At 33.1% G+C, this 25,685-nt stretch overlaps 2 protein-coding genes and 1 pseudogene across 2 annotated transcripts; all 3 read left to right on the forward strand.

Moving 5' to 3' along the window:
* The first annotated feature begins 1,915 nt into the window (after positions 1-1,915).
* Positions 1,916-5,062, forward strand: LOC128161764 (uncharacterized; annotated as a pseudogene).
* Positions 5,063-6,401: 1,339 nt separating this feature from the next.
* LOC128160227 (uncharacterized) lies at positions 6,402-11,364 on the forward strand. The gene is made up of 5 exons (XM_052823525.1): positions 6,402-6,617; positions 6,813-7,084; positions 7,340-7,472; positions 9,182-9,328; positions 10,763-11,364. The coding sequence occupies exons 1-5, from the start codon at positions 6,545-6,547 to the stop codon at positions 10,864-10,866; spliced, it is 729 nt and encodes a 242-aa protein (XP_052679485.1). The 5' UTR covers positions 6,402-6,544; the 3' UTR covers positions 10,867-11,364.
* Positions 11,365-16,700: 5,336 nt separating this feature from the next.
* On the forward strand, positions 16,701-24,882 carry LOC128161696 (uncharacterized). Its single transcript, XM_052825059.1, has 6 exons — positions 16,701-16,830; positions 17,073-17,360; positions 17,700-17,953; positions 18,190-18,337; positions 21,563-21,712; positions 23,420-24,882. Exons 2-6 carry the CDS (start codon positions 17,285-17,287, stop codon positions 23,521-23,523), a joined length of 732 nt encoding a protein of 243 aa, XP_052681019.1. The 5' UTR covers positions 16,701-16,830; positions 17,073-17,284; the 3' UTR covers positions 23,524-24,882.
* Positions 24,883-25,685: the final 803 nt, after the last annotated feature.

Here is a 25,685-nt window from a genome sequence, read left to right on the forward strand (position 1 = left end):
GGGCTCGGAAGTTAGAATTTTTTTCTGCAGTGCATGTCAAGCACGCCAATCGAAACTCAAATGCCCAAAAAATCATAACTCTCTTAAAAATGAACGAATAGGTCTGGTCATTAGAACAGTAATCTAGAATTGAACTAGGTTGAAAATAAAGGTTCAAGATGAAAGATCGAGTAAAATCAGGCCAGAAAAACTAAATGATTTTGTGAATAGGAAGGAGGGGGGGGGGTCGGTGCGTGTACTGTGTAAATTTAATTTCCACGTATAGGCAATAAGCGTCGTTTAATCTCAGGAATTTCGTCTTAATTCTTCAATCCGCTGAATATTTAGCAGACGATAAGAATGTGGTCCGAGGTTTGAAAGATGTAACTATTGATTTTTTTTTTTTACATCTGTTTATTCTTAGGCTCAAACACTCATAAACGGGTGGTCAATTTTCAAACCTTGTCGCAGTCACCCGTTCGTTTGTATGGTTACGTGTATAAACTTCGGAGGTTTTTCTTAATCCCAGACAGGCAACAGATTTGTATCAGTATATAGACATGCACAAAAAAGAAAAGAAAAAAGTACACCATCTGTAATAAAAATGACTTTTTAGCGTTGACTTCCAATCAGTAAGAAGACAATCATTAAACAATGAATTTCAAATTATTTGAATCCATAGACATTATCCCGTAACTTAAAATAAATACATGTATAATTTTTGTACGCAATGTACATTTAGCCTCTATACAATTTACTGCATGTTACTTGTATTAGTTCTTATTCAAATGCTAAAACAGTTGTACTTGAGAGAGAGAGAGAGAGAGAGAGAGAGAGAGAGAGAGAGAGAGAGAGAGATTTCATAGTGTTTTATAGTGTTCAGGAAATCAATATATAAGCAACGCATGTATTTATGCATGCGTATATCTATATAATTATGTAAATAAATACTAATCAGTCCTCATTTTAAAGCCATGTAGAATAACGTTTGTGCATTGCTAAGTAAATGTTGTGTGCATACAGTCAAGGAAATGGCGGCATTTCTTTGATGCCGGCAAAGCGACCCAGTGAACTCTAATGTAGTCGTACTGCAAGGGAGCTTCGGCGGCATGTCTTTGATGCTGGCGATGCGACGAGCGTCTGAATTAAGCCAACTGCTGACAGAAACGAGCTCTATATTTGTACTAAAAAAGCTGTTATTATCTTTATTTATTATAAAAATAAAACGGAAAACAATAAAAACCATCATTTTAAAGATAAAATCATTAACCAAAACAAAATTAGGGAAGAAATATAATCGGCACTTGGGGACGGAACCCGGGTCGCCTGGGCACAAGTCCACCACTCTAACGACTGAGCTACGCGGACTCTCGCTTCAGAACTTTTGAGCTCAAAATCTCGGGAATGCGTGGATCGATTTAAAAACGAATTTCATATTCTGAAGTGTTTTAAGTGTCTCTATCGAATAGTAACATAAAAAAAATTCAAGTTCAAAAATTGAAAAATTAAGGTTTTTCATTTCCTTCCGGTGACGACCGGAAGTGACGGCGGACGTTCGGATATGCGAAGGGCACTGCGGCCGTTCACTCTCTACCATCTCTGAAAATTTAAAGGTTCTATCTTAAATACTTTTTGAGAAAAATCGTGAACAAGCAAAAACGTAAAATCTTTGATATCTCGGTACCGGAAGTAACGATCAAAAAAAGCTCGTGTAATTTTCTTACAAATTTTGTCATGAATAAGCTCTGAAAATTTCATGAAAATCGGCTGAAGCATTTTTGAGAAAACGTGGGAGAAAAAAAAAAGAATAATAATAATAATAGAGGAAAAGAATCAAAGCAATAACAGTAAGGTCTTCCGTTGGAAACGGAAGACCTTAAAAAAACAACGCCAAGGAGTTGAATATATAGCACACAAGCCTTCATTTACTGAATATTAGGGATTCACACACCAATCGTTGAAGATGGCAAAATGCTGGTGTTTAGTTTCCCTTGTTTTGTGGGTGGCAAATTTGGAGAACCTACGCAGTGAAACAAGTAAGTAGTGAATAAAAATCAAGACGACGTTTTATAAATGAGTTAATAAATATATATGAATTTACTCTCAATCGAAGATATCTTTTGTCTGTCTCTCGTGCAGGTCATTCCATTGCCATCAAGAATACAAAAGTTAGTCATGCGCAATTTTTATATAAATCAAACTTAAAAATGTAAATAACAAATAAAAAATATGAATGTTTTTGAAATCTCACGGAATCTATGTTCAAAATTGTTTCAGTAACCCTCGCGGATGATGTATGTGAAAACACTTACCTGTTGTCAGATACCACCTGTTATCTGGCATGGGACGGGACACACATCGGTCGGGACTCTGTCCTGAATCTCTGGGACGGATCTATCACCACTAAAGACTCTGGGAGCTGTAAAGTCAGTTTTGAGCCCGGTGGCACTTCCAGTCTCAAAGTGTGTGTTACAGTGGAAGAGTTCCATATTGAGGACTGTAATGCTACTGTTAATTATTACCATCATGGCGACTCCGAAAAAAAAGCGGTACTTTCACTCTTTTTTTTTTTAAATTTCCAAGCATATTCGTATGTACAGAACTATTGCATGGTGTACAGTTACAGTCCTAAGATAACTCTGACTAGCACACCAAACTTTTGACATTATTTTTTTATTCAGAATTGCCTAATGCCTGTTTAATGTTTTAAGGAAAGATTTATCGACGTTTCAGTTTCAATATATTGTTTGTTTTTTCTTCAGACATATGGATGCAATGTAACACCGGGCTCATTTTGTTAGAATGGGAAAGGTGTGGAAGTAGAAATAGCATACGAAGGAAAGTCTGCACCGGGATCTTCAAACTACTTTAAACTGAAAATAACTCAGTATGAAAACTTCAAAGTAGACTGTAAGAACCTTCTTAATTCAAAATTATACTCTATACTCTATGCATTTTGTATTATGAAATGTGCAGACATGGTTATTATAGACTGATTGTATATACGTCTGTTATGCGGTCAGATCCACATAAAACAAAACTACATCATTTACTCCATTGTGAAGATTTAACGATTTAACAATTTGGGTTTGATTTTTTCTTCACCGTTGTCTTTTACTAGGGCTTACTCTGATCATCCTGGCTCCGTTTGTCGGGGTCGCCATTATCGTCGCCATAATTACGGTGGTCGTCTGTCGTAGGAAGAGGTCAAAGGGCGTGGTGTTCTGGAATTCCGAAATTACTCATTCCCGTCTCGTCAACTAGGCAACAGGTATGTTCGACTGTTCCTTTATGTCACGTATGTTTAAAGAGAAGTTGCGAGTGTACATGTTTCAGCTCAACTGAGCTAAGAACTCAAGTAAACTTTTTTGATTACTTTTTGTCCGTTGTTCGTCCATCTATTCATCCGTTTTTCCAACCGTTTGTAAACTTTTCATATTTTCAACTTCCTAAGAACCATTGAATAGATTTTAACCAACTTGACTCAAAGCATCATAAGTGGATAGGATTCAAATTTTTATTTAAAAGAAGGCCATGCCTTCTTACAAAGGAAGATAATTAGTAATTTTGAATGAAGAACTGTTTAAAAAATATTGTATCAAAAATCTTTTGGCTAGATACATGTTTGTTTAAATCCTGATCCCAGTGGTTATATAGGGGCCACAATGGATGGGGTGAATTTTTACATAGGAATAAATAGAGAAAAATCTTCTCAATTTCTCAAAAAAGTGTGACCCGTTATTCTGAAACCTATGTGTCGGCTTTCTTTGGTAGTGTAGATTTATTATTGTGCAAATCATCAATTATTTCATAGGAATAAATAACAAAAATATTTTCTTCTCAAATACCATTTGACAATAAAGCTGAAACTATTGTGGTATGTTTGGACAACAAGGAATTAATAGGAAAAAAATATTCAACAATGTTTTTCTCGAAGATTGAAGGGACTCGATCTTTAACATAAAAAAATCTGGAGAAAAATCGGAAGATTTTTTTTTTTAAACAAGATCCACTCTACAACTTTGTCACATTATTTTGTTAACTAAAGCTGATTTAATCTTAAGGATGACTATTGTTGTTGTTAAGGCCATTATACTTCTGTTAATGAGATATTTTCACAATATAATCAATTTAATTACCATACTGTAGCGCTGCAATTTATGCATAACTTTTTTTATTCAGGAAATAGTTTTATGTCACATTTTATGGTGTGTTTAGTTCTTTCCATTTCATAATTATTCATTTTGAATTGTTTGTGTTCAATTTGATATCAATTTGTGATAAAGGGATTATTGCATTTTGATGTTTTTATATAATTATCACATCCTTATAAATGGAAAATGAAAATAAATGTTTAAATATTGAGCTGTGTGCAATTCTTTAAAATTTCATTTCATTCAGATTTTTCTTTAATTTGATATTTTAAAAGAATATCTAAAATGATTACCTGTTTCGCGTGAGAGAATGCCTTTTGTGCAGATTTTGTTAAAAACTTTTCCTAAAGAGAAAGCTTGACCATGGAGCAATTTCCATTTATGTCTGATCATTTGGTATGTAGATGTATTTTACATTAAAATTGCAGAATCAACTCAACCCAGCCACGGATACAACTCCACCTGTCCCATGAACAACCGGCTACAATAGAGTACTCGGTTGCCATTCCAGTAGCTGTGAATTTCACTAATTAGCTCAATCGGATGATAGAAAGGAGACTTCCACATTTTATAACCGAAAACGGAAAAATAAACATTAACAAATGCCGTTCTAGGACAGGCTCATTTGACATGATCGAGTTAATTTTTGGGGAAAGGGGTGTGAATAATTATTTTACAAAAAAAAGTGTGTACAGTTCATTCGAAATGGAAAATGTTACTATATCATATTGATTTTTTTTAGAGAATGCTATGTATGGGGAAATGCATATTTTATTGTACATGGTTGTATTTGTTTCCATCAAAGAATTTTGACTTAAAACTTTCACCTCAAAATCAAATGATTTTAGAAGTCATTTTTTTAAAAGCATAGCTGACAAATTTTGAACTTCATCGCTTCATTTTTATACATGCACTGCGTTTAGCAAATAAAAAAGTCACAATTGTTTTTATGAATTCGAGCGTTGCATTTCATATTGCGAAAAAATGATTTTAAATTTAATTGTATTCGACAAAAATAGTATCAACTACTTGTACACTTTCTTCGAACAAATTCAAAAGTTCTCTAACTATTCTAGTACCTCCCTCACGTGGTGCTATTTCCAGCCCCGCAAATCACTACTGAGTATCTGAGTCTTCTTTTCGGTAACGGAAAAGAGCGAGACTGATCCGGATGTTGACGGGTGCAAGTTTCTTCATATAGAACAGTAATGCTTTCTCATGAACATTCACGGCAGAAATAACATTAACTTCTAGTATTACATAAGAATAATCAATCTTTGCAATCTTTAACAGGAGAATTTATAAACGATTTGATGATCATGCACATTCACTAAGAAATATCTCAAATTGACCTACTTTTCATTTTCTTCAGCCTGCAAAAAAGTCACTAAGGTAAAAATCCCCTAAAGTTTATTTATAATCCAGCACCGTAGCAACAGACAGTGACTACATATATATATAGCCAGCGTCTAAAAAAGCACTAAAATGGCTAACGACACGAACAGTTCAGATTGTCAAATTTTTTGGACACAAAGGCCCTACTCCAGGACACAAAAAATTACATTGGATAAAAACAACGTAAAGAAAATCTAACAAAAACTAAAACTAACTCTACATAAGAAACAGGAACTAGAGTTTTGAATTTCAATGTTTAAGAAGGCGTTGCCATGCGGTCGATCGCTTTGTAGAAACACCGATATTGTTAGATGTTATCAAAATGGATTCTACACAAAAGACACTAAATTAAACAAAAATGGCGATTAGTCCCTTGTCGTACTCCTATTCTGCATGGAAGTTTGCAGAAAGAGATTATTTACAGCAATTCTCGACTTCCATTCAGTATACATCAAAACATTTTTCAGTAATACTATTTTGTATAAGCTTCTGCCATGCCATGTTTTTATTTTTTGCAAACTCAAATACTTAAACTTTCACACTTAAACATTTAATGAATCAGTATGCGTACTCATGCATCGAGTTTTTAATAAAATGTGTCAGGGACGGTAGGAGGGGGTGTTGATGCTAAGCATGTTGTTGAAAAAGCAGAACAAAAAATAAGCTTTTTTACATTTATTTCTTGAACTTTTTTATCCACCAATTATTAAAGATAATTCTAAAACAGTGAACATATATAATAACTTCTACTACAAGGAACCAGATTTTATGAAATTTTAAAGAACCACGAGGCACTTTAAACTACGGCAAAAAGAGTCAAATAAGACCATGTGATCTAAATTTAAATGACAATAATATTCGAAAGGTGATCAAGGAAGCGGTTGGAGAAATTACAAAATTATTTCCGCGCTTAATCGCGGCGTTGATTGTTAAATCCCAAAACGACGCCGAGAAGGTGAGCGAAATCGTTGCAGAGGAGCTTTGTTTTCTGAAAAATAACGCACCAATCATTCAGAATGACAACACTTTGGATTTTAGGGCTCATTGTTTTATGGGTTGCAAAGTCAGAGAGCCGAATCAGTGAAACGAGTAAGTAGTGAATAATATGCTAGACTATATTTCCTACCGATAAATGTTTAAGTACGTATGAATATACTCTCCATCGAAGTCTCTCGTGCAAGTCCTGTCGGCGCTATTGAGAATACAAATGTTTGTCGATCTAATTATAATAATTCAAACATGCAAACGATGTTCCTAATATCATTGACTCCCCGTTTTTTTCAGTTACCCTCACGGATGATGTATGCGGTGTCTCTTACATAGACATAAGTACCCATCATTATCTGGTGTGGGATGGATCACACATCGGCCAGGATACTCTCGTGAACATCGTGGACTATTCTGTAATAGAGAAAAAAGACTCCGGAAGCTGTAAAGTCGGTTTTGAGCCCCTTTACACTTCTTTTGATATATGTGTTACAGTAAAGGAGTTCCATATTGAGGATTGTAATGCAACTGTTAATTATTACCATTCAGGCGACTCAGAAATAAAAGCGGTAAGTGTTCTTTTTTTCAGTACAAATCTTGTTCATATGTTCCAGGCTATTGGCAGCATTGAATGATGTATGGTTACGATCCTACTTTAGCTCAATGTACTTTTAACTAATTCACAGACATTAAATCTTTTATCAGTTTTGAGAGGCGACATGGATATATTTGGTTTAGAATTACCTAATGTCTGTTTAATATGTTAAACAGAATGTTCAAAGTCTTTTTAGGTTTAATACATTGTTTGGTTTTACTTTCCTCAGACATACGGATGCAACACAACTCCAGGCTCATTCTGTTGGAAAGGGAAGGGTGTGGAGGTAGAAATAGCCTACAAAGGGAAATCTCCACCGGGGTCCTCAAACTACTTTAAACTGGAAATAACTCTGTATGACTGTAAGAACACTTATTTATTTCTTACTGAATCAAAATATATATTCCATCCATATTGTATGGCAAAATTTAACTATCAGCTACTTCACTTCTATGTCCATTAAGTCCAAAACAACTGCACTTAATTTTTTGATGTTACGCATAGAGAAAACAAAAGAGTTTTAGAAATTAAACAAATGTCATTTATTGAAGTAAATGACAGAGAATAAAAATACACACTACCTAAACTATCATAGACTAGAAAAACAACTGACAACAATGTAAAGTCTTTGGTACTCTATTATGCAATTTGCTGAACCACAATAGTAAAACATACAAAAAAATCAAGATATCGATATTCCAAACATTGAAAAGGTGAAACGCCTTTAGGTGTTGGATCCAATTTGCAATTATAGTTTGGTGTAACCTTTTGGTATTAGATATTCTAGTTTTAATTGCAAAAAACATGGGTTTTTCCAAAAAAAAGTTCTTTCAAGTTCAGCGTGGCTTTTTCCTGTAGGAAACAGATTGATAAACGTCACGTGGTGACAAGAAGCCACGCTGATTGGTTTAAAGTTTATTTTAACACAGATGAAATTAAAAAATAATATTGACCCAGAGATAACACAAAATATTACATAATCATCCGACATCAAAGTAGGAGACATTTCAACAGTAAAATGCTTTCTTTGGTGATTCATGTATGATAGGAAGGTGGCGATATTACAGGAAAGATCCATAACCCTATTTCGCAGGCTGTGCAAATTATTTTCTGCAATGATCGCTACCTTGAAACCCCGCATGAAGCATCAAAAAAAGCAAGTTATATATATATATATATATATATATATATATATATATATATATATATATATATATATATATATATATATATATATATATATATTGACATCTTTTATTGAACAAATATGAATTAATCGTAAAAGGCAAGTAAAATCAACTAAATTATTGGTAATGTACTTCAGTACGTTTGAAAAAAAAAGCTAAATCATCTGATAGGGGAACTTGATTCTGGCTGATAATTAATTCCTGCATTCCATGAATTTTCCTAGGTTGCTGAAAGTTTCGACCGATTGATAATCTGGTTAGAACTGGATTGTGTAGATTTAAGGCATGTCAATTTCAATATAGCAGTGAATTAAAATTATTTTCTGCAAGAAATATTGGGAATCACACTTAGTGGATATAAATATAATGAATGTAAACAAATATTATGTATGATAAAAAGAAGAGAAAACAAGTGTCACAAAAATGATATTATCATTACAATTTTATAATAATGACCCTCGAATTTTAAAGACAAGGTTGATATATAAATATTTATAAGTAGGCCTGTTCTATGATCAAATCCAATAGTATGAATGTGTTTTACATATACATCCATTAAAACTTTAAAATTTACTCTACTGTGAAGATTTGATTAACCTAATATGTTACATTCTGTTATGTTGAGATGTATGACAACATCAACTGATTTTTTAAGATACAGATTCGAATCTAAGTCATATGCGCCAATTAAAATAAATAATGTATCTAAACAGTAAGCAATTTGATTAATGAAAACAACACCTTTTGATCATAGGTTACTTTACAATATCACTCAGGTGACCGTAATAAACACTTACATTTGCAACTTTATGATCTGGGCAGCTTACTGATCTTTTGGGGTTTACTAGTAATTTGACATTTTCTTTACTTTTGTCACTCTCTAGGGCATATTTGGAACATCCTGGGTCCAATAGTCGGGGTCTTCACCATCCTTATCTTTGTGATCGCCGTCTATTGTAAAAAGAAGTCAAAGTGCGTGGTGTTCAGGAAGTCCGAAATTCCTCATTCCCGTCTCATCAACGAACCAGCAGGTGCAATGTTTTCTCATTTTTGTTATGTGTCTCAAACGAAAAGCTACCAGTGTCTTTGTTAAGCTATTTTACAATTATCACTCTGGTATTATTATACCCCCCGCTAACAAAGTTTGGGGGGGGGGATATAGGAATCACCTTGTCTGTCCGTCCGTCCGTCTGTCCGTCTGTCTGTCTGTGCAATCGTGTCCGGTCCATATCTTTCTTATGGAGAAACATTGAGAGTTTTTACTTCACACAAAGATTGCTTATGACCTAAGGGTGTGTCATGACCTTGACCCATGTCATTCATGTCCCATTCATGACCCATGTCACCTAAGGGTGTGTCATGACCTTGCCCCAAGGTCATTCGGGCAAGGTCAAGGTCACTGGCAGAAAAAATGCAGAATTCTTGCCCGGTCCATATCTTCCTTATGGAGACGCATTGAGTGTTCTTACTTCACTCAAAGATTGCTTATGACCTAAGGGTGTGTCATGACCTTGACCCAAGGTCAATTGAGGAAGTTCAAGGTCATTGTTTAAAAAAATGCTAAATTCTGTCTGTGTCATGTCTTGTATTAATGGAATTATTAGAAGCTAAAATTTGACACAAAGCTTGCTCTTCCCAGGTCACATAAAATTATTTTTAGATTTTCATCCCCGTCTCTCTGAAAACTGCCTGCCCAGATGAAATTTCTATTTGGGAAAAAAAATGTGTGGGAAAATTTTTTTTGGAAAAAATCGGGCTCAGTATACCAATAATTCAAAATGTTTAAATATTAAATGGCTGCTTGACATGTGGATTTCGTTTGATTCGAGTCATGGTTGTTAACGGAAGGATGCAAATGTCCTCATGCATTAACAGTTAACTTAAAATAAAATGAAATTAAAGGATAGAAATTGGTTTGTTTACTACTATTAGCATAAACAGTTTTAAAAAATAGAGCAGTTGTTATTTATAGAAAATGGACAGTGAAATAGATTCATCCAATATTTTCTATAATAGCAAAAATACACGCGTCATGATTTTTTTTTTCTTAGCGGGGGGTATCAATTGTGAGCTTGCTCACAGTACCTCTAGTTACAATATATCACAGCATATTATGCATAACGTTAAAAAAAAATTTAAATTCCGGAAATAGTATTATGTCAACTATGAAACAGTGTTTGAAACAGTTTGTTCCATGTTCATAATATGTCCCTTGAAGTGTTTAAATTTGATATTATATTTTGATACTGCAATTGTTTTGAATTATTTTAATTACAAATTTTAGATTAAACGCTTATCTTGCAAGGGGGTATTCCTTTTTCCGCGACCTTGTATTTAATTTTTAATATGATAAAAAAGTTTAAAACAACGAATTAATTTAAAAATAATTTTAGTTTTTTTTTTGGTAATACTTCACATATACATTTGTTATTTAGCGCATAAAAACTGCGGTTGTTATATTGCAGAACCTACTCAGCCCAGCCTTGGACATAACTCCGCCTATCCCATGAACCAACCGACCACAAGAGAGTTCACGGTGACCGTTCCGGTCGCTGTAAAATTGCGTTAACTAGGGGGTTCTAAAGACAGAATGAAAATCTCTTCTTTTATGGTTTATAAGACTGCAAAAGAGAGAAAGAAACAAAAGAAAAACAAATTCCTCGTTAAGACTGTCTGGATCATTTTACTTGAATTTCTAGTTAAGTAGAGTTTATTTAAGATTTATTTTGGAGAGAATAATTGATGTATGCACTAAGGTTATGAAATTAAAAAATGATATTAAATCATATATATTGCATAAAAAAAGGGGTGTAGTTAATACAAAATTCTACAGTTATTGCCGAGATCAAAAAGATGCCGCAAACATTATTCTCCAATATACCACGAACGTCATCAGTAAATTATCAGATCAGAAATACCTATTTGTCTCGCACTGATCATGGAAGAACAACTTCAAACCGTAAAAAGTTTTAAAACCATGTCAATTTCACGTGTTTGTTTCAATAAAAACGATGTGTATTGCTTCAAATGTTTATTTTTAAGAGATCAATGCGGCTGTTCCTTGGACCTCCCTAGCACATTTTCACTGCGTGTCTTTACATAAGATGTATAACGTGTAGTAGTAATAATCGTATTAAATCGCCCTTAAATTATTAGGAAAATATGATTCAAAGATACTTTATAAATAAGTGAAGAGTATTTAAAATTCAAAGACAATTTTTGTCCATACGATTCCTTTGATCCATGCACATGTAAGCATTACTAACAAAACCGTTGGGGTTACACGGAACAGCCGTAAAAATGACCTAGATCGTCTCTCTATAAGAGAAACGATCTGTGGAATTACTGGGCTGTTAGTAGTATAGAAATAAAGTTCTTGTTATCGTGAATGTTGCAGGATAACGTCCTCGGTCTCAAAATGTTGTTTGAAATATAAATGCCTCGGCTTTAATATTTCAAAACAACATTTCTCGACCTCGGGGTATATCCTGCAACATTTACGAAAACCCGTTCTTTATTTCTTAAGTATGAGTATTGAGTTTTTCTATTTATCTATTAACAATTCCAGCACAAATAAATTTTTATACTGAAAATGAAAAGAATTGAAGTCATAAGTAAAAAGCCATTGCTAATAAATTTGATCGTTTCCTCTCTAGGTATTGTAAAACTAGATAATATGCAAATAACATTTTTTTCATTCAAACAAACTTTGCTTAATAAATCTGTTTCCTTAATTTGCGGAAAAATGATTTCAATGTAACTTGAATTCGATTGATGTTAATTTTCCAAGGAAGGTTTAAATATGAAGAAGAGTATGTTTGCATAATAGAACAATGTGCATTATTATCCATTGACCATGTATTTTTTCACTTATATGTACATATATTACGATATCTACTACATGTTACTTTTTTCAACAAATTGTATAACTCGGTGGGAGTATACTTAGGTGACATTTAGTACAAACGAATTGTTTACAACAATTTATTATTGTTAACAGTTAACTGATTTTAAGGACGCTGGATTGTCAACAACTTCACCCTCATATCTTTCTAAATTTTTAAGATATGCATTGTTAAGTTTTAAACCATAATGCAGCGAAGGAAAAGTCTGTATATTTTATTTTTTAGATTTGGGTATTTTTGAAATTTTTATATAGAGTTCTTCTTTCAAAGGAGATCAATACAGTCTAAAAATGACCACTACCATCGAGACTTCTTAAATTGGTTTACCATTGAGAAAGCTTACTTACTCATTTAATCTATAACTGTGTAAGTTTAAGTTTTTAGTGTTTAAAAACCATGAATTAATACTAATAACATTATAACATTTGGCTAACAGTAAAATAAATCAATAGAATTAAAAGCTGAAACAAACAGTGTTTTTAATGTTGAGTGTCATTTAAATAAAAAGAAAAATGCAAAATATTTTAACTCAAAAAATAGCCTGGTAATGCACCCTGAATTTGTATTTAATTTTTAATATGATAAAAAAGTTTAAAACAACGAATTAATTTAAAAATAATTTTAGTTTTTTTTTTGGTAATACTTCACATATACATTTGTTATTTAGCGCATAAAAACTGCGGTTGTTATATTGCAGAACCTACTCAGCCCAGCCTTGGACATAACTCCGCCTATCCCATGAACCAACCGACCACAAGAGAGTTCACGGTGACCGTTCCGGTCGCTGTAAAATTGCGTTAACTAGGGGGTTCTAAAGACAGAATGAAAATCTCTTCTTTTATGGTTTATAAGACTGCAAAAGAGAGAAAGAAACAAAAGAAAAACAAATTCCTCGTTAAGACTGTCTGGATCATTTTACTTGAATTTCTAGTTAAGTAGAGTTTATTTAAGATTTATTTTGGAGAGAATAATTGATGTATGCACTAAGGTTATGAAATTAAAAAATGATATTAAATCATATATATTGCATAAAAAAAGGGGTGTAGTTAATACAAAATTCTACAGTTATTGCCGAGATCAAAAAGATGCCGCAAACATTATTCTCCAATATACCACGAACGTCATCAGTAAATTATCAGATCAGAAATACCTATTTGTCTCGCACTGATCATGGAAGAACAACTTCAAACCGTAAAAAGTTTTAAAACCATGTCAATTTCACGTGTTTGTTTCAATAAAAACGATGTGTATTGCTTCAAATGTTTATTTTTAAGAGATCAATGCGGCTGTTCCTTGGACCTCCCTAGCACATTTTCACTGCGTGTCTTTACATAAGATGTATAACGTGTAGTAGTAATAATCGTATTAAATCGCCCTTAAATTATTAGGAAAATATGATTCAAAGATACTTTATAAATAAGTGAAGAGTATTTAAAATTCAAAGACAATTTTTGTCCATACGATTCCTTTGATCCATGCACATGTAAGCATTACTAACAAAACCGTTGGGGTTACACGGAACAGCCGTAAAAATGACCTAGATCGTCTCTCTATAAGAGAAACGATCTGTGGAATTACTGGGCTGTTAGTAGTATAGAAATAAAGTTCTTGTTATCGTGAATGTTGCAGGATAACGTCCTCGGTCTCAAAATGTTGTTTGAAATATAAATGCCTCGGCTTTAATATTTCAAAACAACATTTCTCGACCTCGGGGTATATCCTGCAACATTTACGAAAACCCGTTCTTTATTTCTTAAGTATGAGTATTGAGTTTTTCTATTTATCTATTAACAATTCCAGCACAAATAAATTTTTATACTGAAAATGAAAAGAATTGAAGTCATAAGTAAAAAGCCATTGCTAATAAATTTGATCGTTTCCTCTCTAGGTATTGTAAAACTAGATAATATGCAAATAACATTTTTTTCATTCAAACAAACTTTGCTTAATAAATCTGTTTCCTTAATTTGCGGAAAAATGATTTCAATGTAACTTGAATTCGATTGATGTTAATTTTCCAAGGAAGGTTTAAATATGAAGAAGAGTATGTTTGCATAATAGAACAATGTGCATTATTATCCATTGACCATGTATTTTTTCACTTATATGTACATATATTACGATATCTACTACATGTTACTTTTTTCAACAAATTGTATAACTCGGTGGGAGTATACTTAGGTGACATTTAGTACAAACGAATTGTTTACAACAATTTATTATTGTTAACAGTTAACTGATTTTAAGGACGCTGGATTGTCAACAACTTCACCCTCATATCTTTCTAAATTTTTAAGATATGCATTGTTAAGTTTTAAACCATAATGCAGCGAAGGAAAAGTCTGTATATTTTATTTTTTAGATTTGGGTATTTTTGAAATTTTTATATAGAGTTCTTCTTTCAAAGGAGATCAATACAGTCTAAAAATGACCACTACCATCGAGACTTCTTAAATTGGTTTACCATTGAGAAAGCTTACTTACTCATTTAATCTATAACTGTGTAAGTTTAAGTTTTTAGTGTTTAAAAACCATGAATTAATACTTATAACATTATAACATTTGGCTAACAGTAAAATAAATCAATAGAATTAAAAGCTGAAACAAACAGTGTTTTTAATGTTGAGTGTCATTTAAATAAACCAAAAGAGAAGCCAGGCTGAACACTTTCTAAGCATCTTTTACTGATTTCGCTAAAATTTCTAAGTATAAATGAGCCTAGAGATGACTATCTAAGACATACAGTGCATAAGATTTACCATTGATGTAGAAGTGCTTGGTATTTTTCTTATTCAGAAATTTTTAATTAAAAATCGGATAATAGGGGGATACAACACTATATTTTTGTTCTATTATCAAATAATTTAAACATATTTTCGGATAAAGGCAATGGGGTCAAAAATAAATAATAAGAAATCGATAACGAACCACATACCCAACGCAGGTAAACATTGTCTTTGCTGGTAACATATGGCTTGTAAGATGTAAATAGGGAGAAGGTATGTAAGCATATGAACATGAAATCCACATTTCTCAGAACTTTTGTACTAGCTTGAGTGGAAAATTATTGATAAAGTGGTTATTAAAACAACTACTTATGAATACCCAAATGTGATAAATACAATATTTTTTTTCTCGATTGTATTTCTCTGTACGTATACGTCCTTGCAGATTCAAATGTAGACAATCCGGTCACATGATAACCATGCGAACTTCGGAAGACATTAACCCTTCTTCCCCCGCAGACAGGTAGATAGAACGGATTTTTCGGACACCTGTACCTGGTTAAGAGTAAATAACAGCAAATCAATAAAAGCTTTTTACTGGGGTTTTGTGGACTGTATGTTCTTCGCCAATTTTTGACTAAACAGCTGTAGATCTGTATAAAGTGATCAAACTGTTTAAGTTTTAAAGCTAAATTTAAAGAGTTTTTTTTATTATATAAAATTACTTAGCTAAAGTCTTTCCCATGTTATTGCTTCCGCTTTTTTTTAAAGGATTTTCAACGAAAATAAAATTAAGTACACGAGAAATAATGAAAGGAAAACAATCTAAGACAATCTAGATATCTAGATATCTGTATTTACCCCGAAAAGATCACAGAATAAAAAAAATTCTAGATCATTACGGAGATTTAAAATGGTAAATATATTAATATACCGAGAGAATACTTCGTAAATTAATTACGAACCTAATCTAACTCAAATATAATTTAACATAATTGATTGTGATCTATTTTCACAGGGAGACGACTGTCGAGTCACTTGATATCAAACTCAAACAATTTATTGTGATTGGCTTCGGCCAATCACAGTTTTGTTCATATGAAGCATCCGGCAAAGTTCACTATGTGCGCACGCATCGTGCCTTCTGCTGTACTTTATTTACTATACAATGATAGCTACATGTTAATCTTTAATTACATGGAGACTACTAAAGCGTCATTATAATGCGTTTTCCTTGGGAGTAAAACAAATATACATTTAAATCCTGTTTTTCTTTTACATGCGTAAGAATATTACAAAGTTTCATTCGCCTAGTTAAAGTAAAGGTTTTTCATGCATTACTATTTCGGATATCGCTATATATATCTTACTTGTATTTATCATGTTTATTGCCTTTTCCGTAATGTATTACGTTTATAGAGCTGATCAATGAAAATACATGCCAAGAATTCCTTTAAAAGCTTACTTTTCATCTGTTCAATAAACGCCAAAACCCAGTTGTGGAAGAGTTTAATGCAGCAAAATGACTTCTAGGAGACTCAGCAGATGACATGGTTACCAGAGCTGGATTTCAAACAAGGACAAGAAAAAAGTGGTCAGCAAAAACATCAGATGACCATGTAGAGGTTGTTTCACATACGAGACATCATTGGAAACATAAGCATTGATGACAATTACAAGGGGTGGGGATGTCATATTTCCCGCAGTGGTCTATAAGATCAGGAACAGAAAGGCGCAATATGGTTAAAGCTGAAGTGAGGCGGAACGAGGAAGATCAAAGGAAAACAAGAGCAACGGCAATTGGTAAACAGGGACCTTCATGACGTGGGATTTACCAGAGCAAGGGTTAACTTGGAAATAACTGTGGATGAAAGACCAGTTTAGAATATAATTCCTCTTAAGGTCAGTTTATGGGTGTTTTTGTTATCATCCAATAAATGGTCCACCGACTCGTCACAAAACTTCAAATTACAGTCAAATTTTCCCTGGAAAAAGTGTATTCCTTGTTTTTTTTTATATAATATATATTAAATTTAACTCCACCTAACAAAAGATAAGGATCGAATATGGTAAACATATGATTAAATAAAATATATGGAAAATATGAAGTAAACATGCATAATTAATCTTTTTTCTATCAAAAGAGTAGTCGATGCATTGAAGACTGACAATGCATTTGGGCTGTGATTCGTCGGTCTAATTACACACGCGATATTATTTACTGGAGGAGGAAGGATTTGAATTATCCACGTTCACAACCGTGGTGTATTTCATATAAACCAAAGGGGCGAGTAGGCAAAAGGCGAATATACTGCAGATGAGCTTTGTCTACTGAAAAGTGACGCATTATTTATTTATGATGACAACACATTGGATTTTAGGGCTTCTTGTTTTAGGGATGCCAAAGTCGGAGAGCCAAGTCAGTGAAACAAGTAAGTAACGAATAAAAAGCTAGACGACATTTTATACCGATAGATGTGTAATTACATATGATATTTCCTCCATCGAAGTTTTGTTTGTCATGCTTCTCAGGCACAAAGCATCAAGGAGGGTGGCATGGGGTCCGGCGCCCCCCCCCCCCCCACTTTTTTTCGCAGCAACTAATTTACATAATTATGAAAAATTGAATGAAAAATTGGTATGAAAATAAGGAAATGAGTTATAGATGAGTCTGTCCCCCCCCCCCTTTACTTTAAAAACGATGCTACGTGCCTGTTTCTTGTGCATATTAAAACAACATTTCTTATATATCAGAATTCCCCTTTTTTCAGTAACCCTCACGGATGATATTTGCGGTGGCATTTACTTCAGCTTGAAAAAGAACCATTATCTAGTGTGGGACGGATCACACATCGGTAAGGACTCAATCTTTAACCTCTGGCGCAACAAAGACTCTGTGAGCTGTAAAGTCTCTTTTGACCCCGCTATACACTATACGGTGTGCGTGACAGTTGAAAGGTTCCACATTGAGGATTGTGATGCATCTGTTAATTATTACCATGATGGTGACTCCGAAATAAAAGCGGTATGTGTTCTTTTTCAGTAGCAATCATGTTCATATGATCCAGGCTATTGCATGATGCACAGTATGTAATAGTCTTAACATTTCATTTATTTATTTTAACCAGTACACAAAACTTTAAAATATTTTGTCGATTGATAGAGGCGAAATAAACAGTTTTTGCTCAGAATCGCTTACTGTCTGTCTTGAGAAAAGTTTACCGTCTTATAAGTTCAATACATCGTTTTTTTTCCTTTCAGACATACGGATGCAACGCAACTGCAGGCTCATTCTGCGGGACTGGGAAAGGTGTGGAGATAGAAGTGTCCTACAAATGGGCATCTCCTCCAGGATCTTCAGACTACTTTAAACTGAAAATAAATTTGCATAAAAAAAAGGAAAGGGACTGTAAGAGAACTTTTTAAAAATCAAAATGTATACTCCATGCATATAGTATGGCAAGGTATTATACTTTTATAAAGAAGAAAATGTTTTTTAGCATTGACTGTTAAAATGTAGAGACATGATTGATTTAAACTATTTATACATAGGTCTGTTCCAAAATCTGTATTAAAAATATAAATGTGTTTTAGCTATAAATGTATAAAAACGTCATAATTCACTCTATTGTGAGATATAATTAACCTAATATGTACACATAGTGTTGTGTTAGGGTGCATATCAACAATTGTTTAAAGATATAGATCCTATTTCAAAGTCATATGGATATATTAGGGTCAGACTCGACCTTATCTTCCATTCTTTGTATTTTTTTCTTTCTCTGCAATGTAAAGAGATCCATTACAAGATCCCAAATTTATATCTTATTGTTATGCGATATGATTCTATCGTGGAATATAGTTTCAATCGAATATAAGTACTCTATTACTTTATTGGTAAGCATTTCATTCGTTAAATAAAAAGAAAAATGCAAAATATTTTAACTCAAAAAATAGCCTGGTAATGCACCCTGAATTTTTGGGCTCTGAAAGATTTAAATGCATATAATTAAGGAAAAGGAAAATTATCTAAAACAGAGACACATTGCGTGTGTCATTAAAAAAAATTGTATCTAAACAGTATGCAATCTGTCTAAGAAAAACAATTTTGATCATACCTTTCACTCCAAAATCAAGCAACCATAATAAAACCCAAATACATTTGCACCAAATATATGATCTGGATAGCTTATTGATTTTTAGCTAAGTTGAGCTCAAAGCTCAAGTGAGATTTTCTTATCACATTTTGTCTGTCTTCTGTATGTCCGTCTGTCTGTAACGTGGTTGAGCAAGGCGATCTCCAAATAACACTCAAGATAGTTTCAATTAATTTATTTATCGACAAGAAAATAAACCAATAGAAAATATTTACAAATTCTCACTCACTTTTACCCTCACTCTCAAAATCACTCTCGCATTTAAAAAATATAAACCAAACTAAATGTTTAAATCTAGACACCAAAACTATTTCCCTTGTTGACAAATACTATCTTTATATATAGGCAGCTAAAGGATCTAATTATTTATATTTAGTTTTCAAACACACTTTTACAGTGACGTTAATATTAGCTATGTTGCCAAAAATTAACAAAAGAAACTTCTTGTCCACTTGTCCCATCACTATAGGGTTCCACTTAGCTCAACTATCGACATTTAGATACAGACGCCTGCACTGATGGTTCATTAATAAAGTTAAGTCCACCCTCATCACTATTTCTAGGTCTGTGGTCCTAGAACTGAATGTCTTGTGGCGTGATAATGAAATAATGTCCTACTAGATCCACTCAGGTACTACGTCATGCTCATCGACCACTGTCACAACGCTTCAACGTCAACGCTAATTAATCAACTGTATCAATCAAAAATCAGTATATAAATCCATGTAGGCAAAAACCATTGGCAACTTTATTATAATAATATAGTATATTATATCTTATAGCTGTCTATATTAATAAAAATACCTATGCATGGTAACATGTACCAAAGTTTTAATCAAAATGGCTTCCATTCTGGAAACTCATTTCCGTCCAACACATTTAATTCATTTTACCAAAAAATATCTCTAAAGCAGAAAAATACGATTAAAAGGAGAAGAGAAATAGAAATACAAAAGGCGTTTAAAGTTATTAATAGAGTAAGAATATTGTATTTGAACTCTGTCTTGACTGTCACACTCTAGAGAACAACACAGGTAAGTTTTGTGAATGCTAGTCAAGATATATTTAGATATAGGTTAAACGACAAAGTTTTACTTACTATGCAAAAATATCAAGAATACATATCGAATGCACTGTACAGTACTCACCACGGTCTGTTTTCTGTGCCCGTTTTATGAAGAAAGTCAAGCAGTTATATGCAAAGACATACTAGTAGATAAATCGTGCGCCCCTCTTGCAACACGACTGCAAACCTGGGAAAATGGCTCGATTCAACTACGTCTCACACGATGAGGTGTCTAATCAGCATTATGAGTAATACCTAGCAGGGTCTAAAATACAGGGCCGGAAAGCTAATCTGATATCTGTGATTTTTACACTGTCGAAAATTGTTCATATATTCAACATCTTCTCAAGAACTACGAGGCCAATTTCAACCAAATTTGGTCAGACACACCCTAAGGCAAAAGGGATTCATAGTTGTGAAAATAAGTGACCACGTTTTTTTCAAGATAATAATTAGTTTTTAAAAATTTTCTTCTCATGAACCATTTGGCCAGGAAAGCAAGCTAAAGCGTTCTAAGGTAGTGTAGATGTAAATATGTGAAAGTCGTGACTCCCAGGGATAAGATGGGGCCAAAACGGGGGGTGGGTGAATTTTATATAAGAATATATTGGGTAAATCATTAAAAAGTTTCTTCTCAGAAAGTCATCAGCCAGGAAAGCCGAAACTTGTGTTGAAGCATTCTCAGGTAGTGCATTTTCAACGTCGTGAAAATCATGACTCCTAGTGTAGGGTTAGGCCACCATTGGAGTGCGGGTCAAATTTTACATAGGAATATAAAGTTAAATCTTATAAAATCTTCTTCTCTGATCCCCTGTGTAGGATAGGGTCACAAAGTTTGGGGGTGGATTTATACAGAAATATATAGAGACAGGTCTTTTAAAATCTTCTTAAAATCTAACTTTAGTGATAGCAACCCGAGATTGTGGATCCAATTTTACAAAGGAAAGCATTTTAATCATTCATAAAAGCTGAGATGTTTAATATATATTTTAATTTATACGCAGGCATTCTGAGAATATTGCTGACTATGGCCCTTGGACGATTCTTGGACCTCACAAGGGGTTCAAATTTTGATGTAGGAATATGTTCTACATATAAACATTTGTTTCGGATGTTTTTGAGAACTGCAATTCTCAAAATGTGATACGACTATAAAATCATCCTGTTAGAAAAAGGACTTATGATAATAAACATAGAAATATCCAAGGGGAATTTTTTTTTATTTATACAGGATATACATGTATTATACTTCATTTTCCAGGTAGTTTGTATCATGACTCCATTAGGCTGATTTTATCATAATGATTATCATCGGTATGATACATGTACCTATTGTTCCTAAGGTGAGCATTGTATACCTTAGGTCTCTTCTTTAAAGTTTGAGATTTTCTTTACTGTTGTTTATTTCTAGGGACTTTACTACTGCCCCTCATCGTTCCGCTGTCTGGCATGGTCGTCATTATCCTAATCATTGTGATCGTCAAACGTATAACGAAGTCAAAGTGTCTGGCGTTACGGAAGTCCAATACTACTCATTCCCGTCTCGTCAACGAACCAACAGGTGCGTTCGACGTTTCTCATTTTTCCCATGCAATATGTAAAAAAAGAAAGCTGTCAATGTTTTTTTTTAAGTTATTGATTAATCACTCCCAGACTGGTGCATGCACAGGCATTAGCTAAAAAAAAAAAATAGCGTAGCGCAGCACTTTAAGCATAACGTTAACATTTTTTATTCAGAAAATAGTACTATGCCAAACATAAGGGGTGTTCTAAAAGTAGTTCATTGTCAGATTATGTCCTTTCTAGATGTTTATATTTGATATCAAATATTAATATAGTAATTATACTTTGATGTTATTACAAATATATATCATTGCCATATCCTTTTAAAAAATCACCAAGTTGAAATAAAAATTTAAAACAAAAAATACTGAGCTGTGTATAGTTTACCCCATTCTGTAAGAGATTTATTTTTTAAACTAATGTTAAATTCAAGTTTTTGTAATTAAAACAATTTTAAACAATATGTAAAATTATAATTAGTTTTTCATTCTTTTAATTATGAAATTTAAATTTAACACATCTATTTCTTGCGAGGGTGTACTCTACGACATCGTTAAAACTATGAGGAAAGAGTTAAATACAGTTAAATATCGATATCTCGAAGTTCGGAGGACCACGGAAAAACTTCGAGATATCCAGGTGTTCGAGGTATACGAAGTCGAAATTCTTCGACTCCATTAGCGTTTTTGTTTTTGTCCTGACATGTTAACACAGGAAGTCCTTATATGCACTATAATTTGAGAACCGGTATGAACGGAAAAAAAGACGGAATATTGAAACGATGTTTTATTTATAGACATTTATAGACATTGCACATATACACTCAAATAAGAATTTATATGAAACGTTACGGCAATGGCTTGAAACTTTGTTTCAATGGTGTGGGTCTTTAGCTTGCGCTTCAGCCCGGGAGTGGGGATCTTGTCTTTGCTGTGTTGAGACATGTTGTTGAATGATGTACAGAATTCTGTACCATCTTTTATAGCCAAAGACAAATGTGTTAATTGTTTGATTGTGTTATTAAATATATTTTTGGTATATTATTCATTAAGTAGAAGTTCACTTTGATCATGCATCGATATCGATTATACGATAATTTACGCTGCGCTATTTGGTAATTGAGTGACCGTGAACTTGTTTGCTTTATAAGTAGCGTGCATCATTATTCATATTATCGGTAATGTTAGGGGTGCTTACTTTGGGAGCTGTGAACTTGTTTGTTTTATCAATCACCGGAGTATATACCCAAGCTGTTATAAATAACAATCACCGTGTCATCGATAGCTGCACTGGCTAAGCGTGGAGTTAATAGACTATCAGTCTTGAGAAAAGGTGTGAATTGCCGCGGGCGAGAATAACGAGGACACGACATGCGGGGTGCGATTAGCAGACCGGAAAATTGACTTCACTTCGAGATAACCCAGGTAAAATTTGTTATTGGGACCGTAAACATACTTCGACATAAGCGGGGTATTCGAGATAACCGTATTCGAGATATCAGTAGTTTTTAAAATCATATATATAGGGAAAACGGCCGGGACCGGCGGCCGACTTCGACATAACCGGGGTATTCGAGATATCCCATGTTCGAGATACCGATATTTACCTGTATAGGGAATTAATTTTAAAACAATTTTAAGGGTTTTTTTTTTTGAAATGGTCTGGTTATATATCATATATATAAACTGCGGTTGTTATATTGCAGAACCAACTCAGCCCAGCCTTGAAAATAACTGTTCCTATTCCATGAACGAACCGGCCACAAGAGAGTTCACGGTGACCCTTCCGGTCGTTGTGAATGTTCGCTAATTAGCTCGTCCTACCTAAAGACAGAATGGAAATATCTTCTTTTTATTGCTTTCAAGTATGCAGGAGAAAGAGAGAGAGAAAAAAGAATACCAAATATCTCTTTAAGACTGTATGGTTCCTTTACCGTGGTGTTAAGAAGCGTGTATTTTGGATTTAAATTTGGGAGAGTATAACTGTCGTTTGCAATTAAAATTATGGTTTAAAAAATTGAATAATTGCTTAAAAGGGATGCTGTATAAAATGAACTATGTGTATACTTAATTGCATTTCTTCATCAAGAATTTCAGCACAAGTAAAAATGTATACTGGAAAATGATAGAAAATGTACTCATACGTAAAAATTCATTGCTCACAAATTTTGGACTTAAAGTTATTGTTTCCTTTTTGTATTAAAAACCCTATAGAAATGACAATGTTACAATTCAAACAAAAGCGAATTTGTTTTGTAAATTCGAGCGTTACGTTTCGTATTGCGGAAAAAATGATTTCATATTGAATTGAATTTGACCATTGTTTCTTTTCTGAGGAAGTTTTAACCGCGTAGGCCAGAGGCCTGCTTTATAAATCAATGTGTCATATGTATTAACAATTTTTCATTCATTTTACCCCTCATATTTACATGTAAGAAGATATCTACTTCGTGCACATTTTTTTTTTAAATAAATGGTAAAACTCAGTGCATGTGTAATAAGGATATATTTACACCAACAATTCATTTGTCATATTTTACTAATATTAAATGGAATTGAAATTGAGAACACTTACTTGCTCATTAAGTAGAAGATAAGATAAGATATTCTAATATTCCTCCAAATTAATGGAGAGTATTATGAAATCAAATTACAAGTTTATGTACAGTTGATAACAAACTTAGAACATAATATTACCTTAAGAATAGACAGTTATATGATATGAAAATTGTTCAGTTATGTACACCACGAAGTACCCTTTGTTTATATACAGTGTATATACATATGTATGCAACAGTTAACATTTTTCCATTATGTAAACGGTATTTTTTCAAAGCTTGTTCCATTGATAAACCCCATTAGTGATAAAAATTGCAGCGCCAGATCCTCATTAACAGATAAAACATACTCATATGCATTCATATACATGAATATAGACTATATAACGCTGTAAAAGAGTAAAAAAGAATGAAATATTATTTTTTCAATACAATTGAAAGCTGAAACAAAAAGTTCTTTTTGTTGTTGTGTGTCAGTTGAATACAAGTCATTTTTTGAAGAACTAAACAAGCGAACACACTTATAAACGCCAGCGTTTAAAGCAGTACATCGACTTTCGGCTTAAAGAACTATATATGATATGAGTTAAATTTGGTCCCCATAATTTGCCATTTTTTAAGTGTTTCGGGTACAATTAAAGTGTAAACTTATTTTTAAAAACAGTTGATATAGAATTTATTTTTCAACTATTTATTTGATTTATTTGCACCCACTGGCATTTTATGACGTCAGAAGTGACGCTATTTTTAGAATTCAATCAAAATCAGTCAAAAATTGACATTTTTCTAATCTTTTTTCGAATGGGAATCATAGAGCGTATGCTTGAACAAGATAACAAATTTTGTCACTTATTAGTCTTAATTAGATACATCTCTGATTAAAATACTTTGTTCGTTCAAGCATGCGCTCTATGTTTTCTGAAAGAAAAACTGATTGAAAACAAGCTGTTTTATGCTAAAAATGCAAAAATGGCGGGAAAAGGTTGTCTCTACGATGTCATATTTCTAAATTGTGGGCACTTGAACCAAAATGAATATTATGCTAACACATCACATATGTATATCTGTACAAAAAACCCCCAAAGAATTACAGTAAAATGATGATGTTCATTTCAGGGGGCCATTTTAGGCCCATGTCATATATAGTCCTTTTTTGTAAATGCAGGCCATTGCCCAGTTTAAAAGAACATAAAGGGTGAATTTCTTAGATATATAAGAATAACAACAGATGGAGAAGTGCTTGATATTTTACAAAAGATTTAATTAAGTTGGCATCGGCCATCTCCATTTTGTGACGTATTTCCAATTAAACCAAGTATAATATTGTGTCTAGCGCAATGGGTTGGAGCGTTAATAACGAGTCTGATATTTATGAGTTCGAATTCCACAGGAGCTTTTATAAAATTTAAAAATT

Source organism: Crassostrea angulata, chromosome 8 (assembly GCF_025612915.1).
Source record: "Crassostrea angulata isolate pt1a10 chromosome 8, ASM2561291v2, whole genome shotgun sequence".
Classification (NCBI taxonomy): domain Eukaryota; kingdom Metazoa; phylum Mollusca; class Bivalvia; order Ostreida; family Ostreidae; genus Magallana; species Magallana angulata.

Coding starts and splice junctions, on each gene's coding strand:
- LOC128160227 (XM_052823525.1), top strand. CDS start 6,545: ATGACAACACTTTGGATTTTAGGGCTCATTGTTTTATGGGTTGCAAAG. Junction 7,085..7,339: donor GCGACTCAGAAATAAAAGCG/GTAAGTGTTCTT, acceptor TACTTTCCTCAG/ACATACGGATGCAACACAAC. Junction 7,473..9,181: donor GGAAATAACTCTGTATGACT/GTAAGAACACTT, acceptor GTCACTCTCTAG/GGCATATTTGGAACATCCTG.
- LOC128161696 (XM_052825059.1), top strand. CDS start 17,285: ATGATGACAACACATTGGATTTTAGGGCTTCTTGTTTTAGGGATGCCA. Junction 18,338..21,562: donor TAAAAAAAAGGAAAGGGACT/GTAAGAGAACTT, acceptor GTTTATTTCTAG/GGACTTTACTACTGCCCCTC. Junction 21,713..23,419: donor TCTCGTCAACGAACCAACAG/GTGCGTTCGACG, acceptor GTTATATTGCAG/AACCAACTCAGCCCAGCCTT.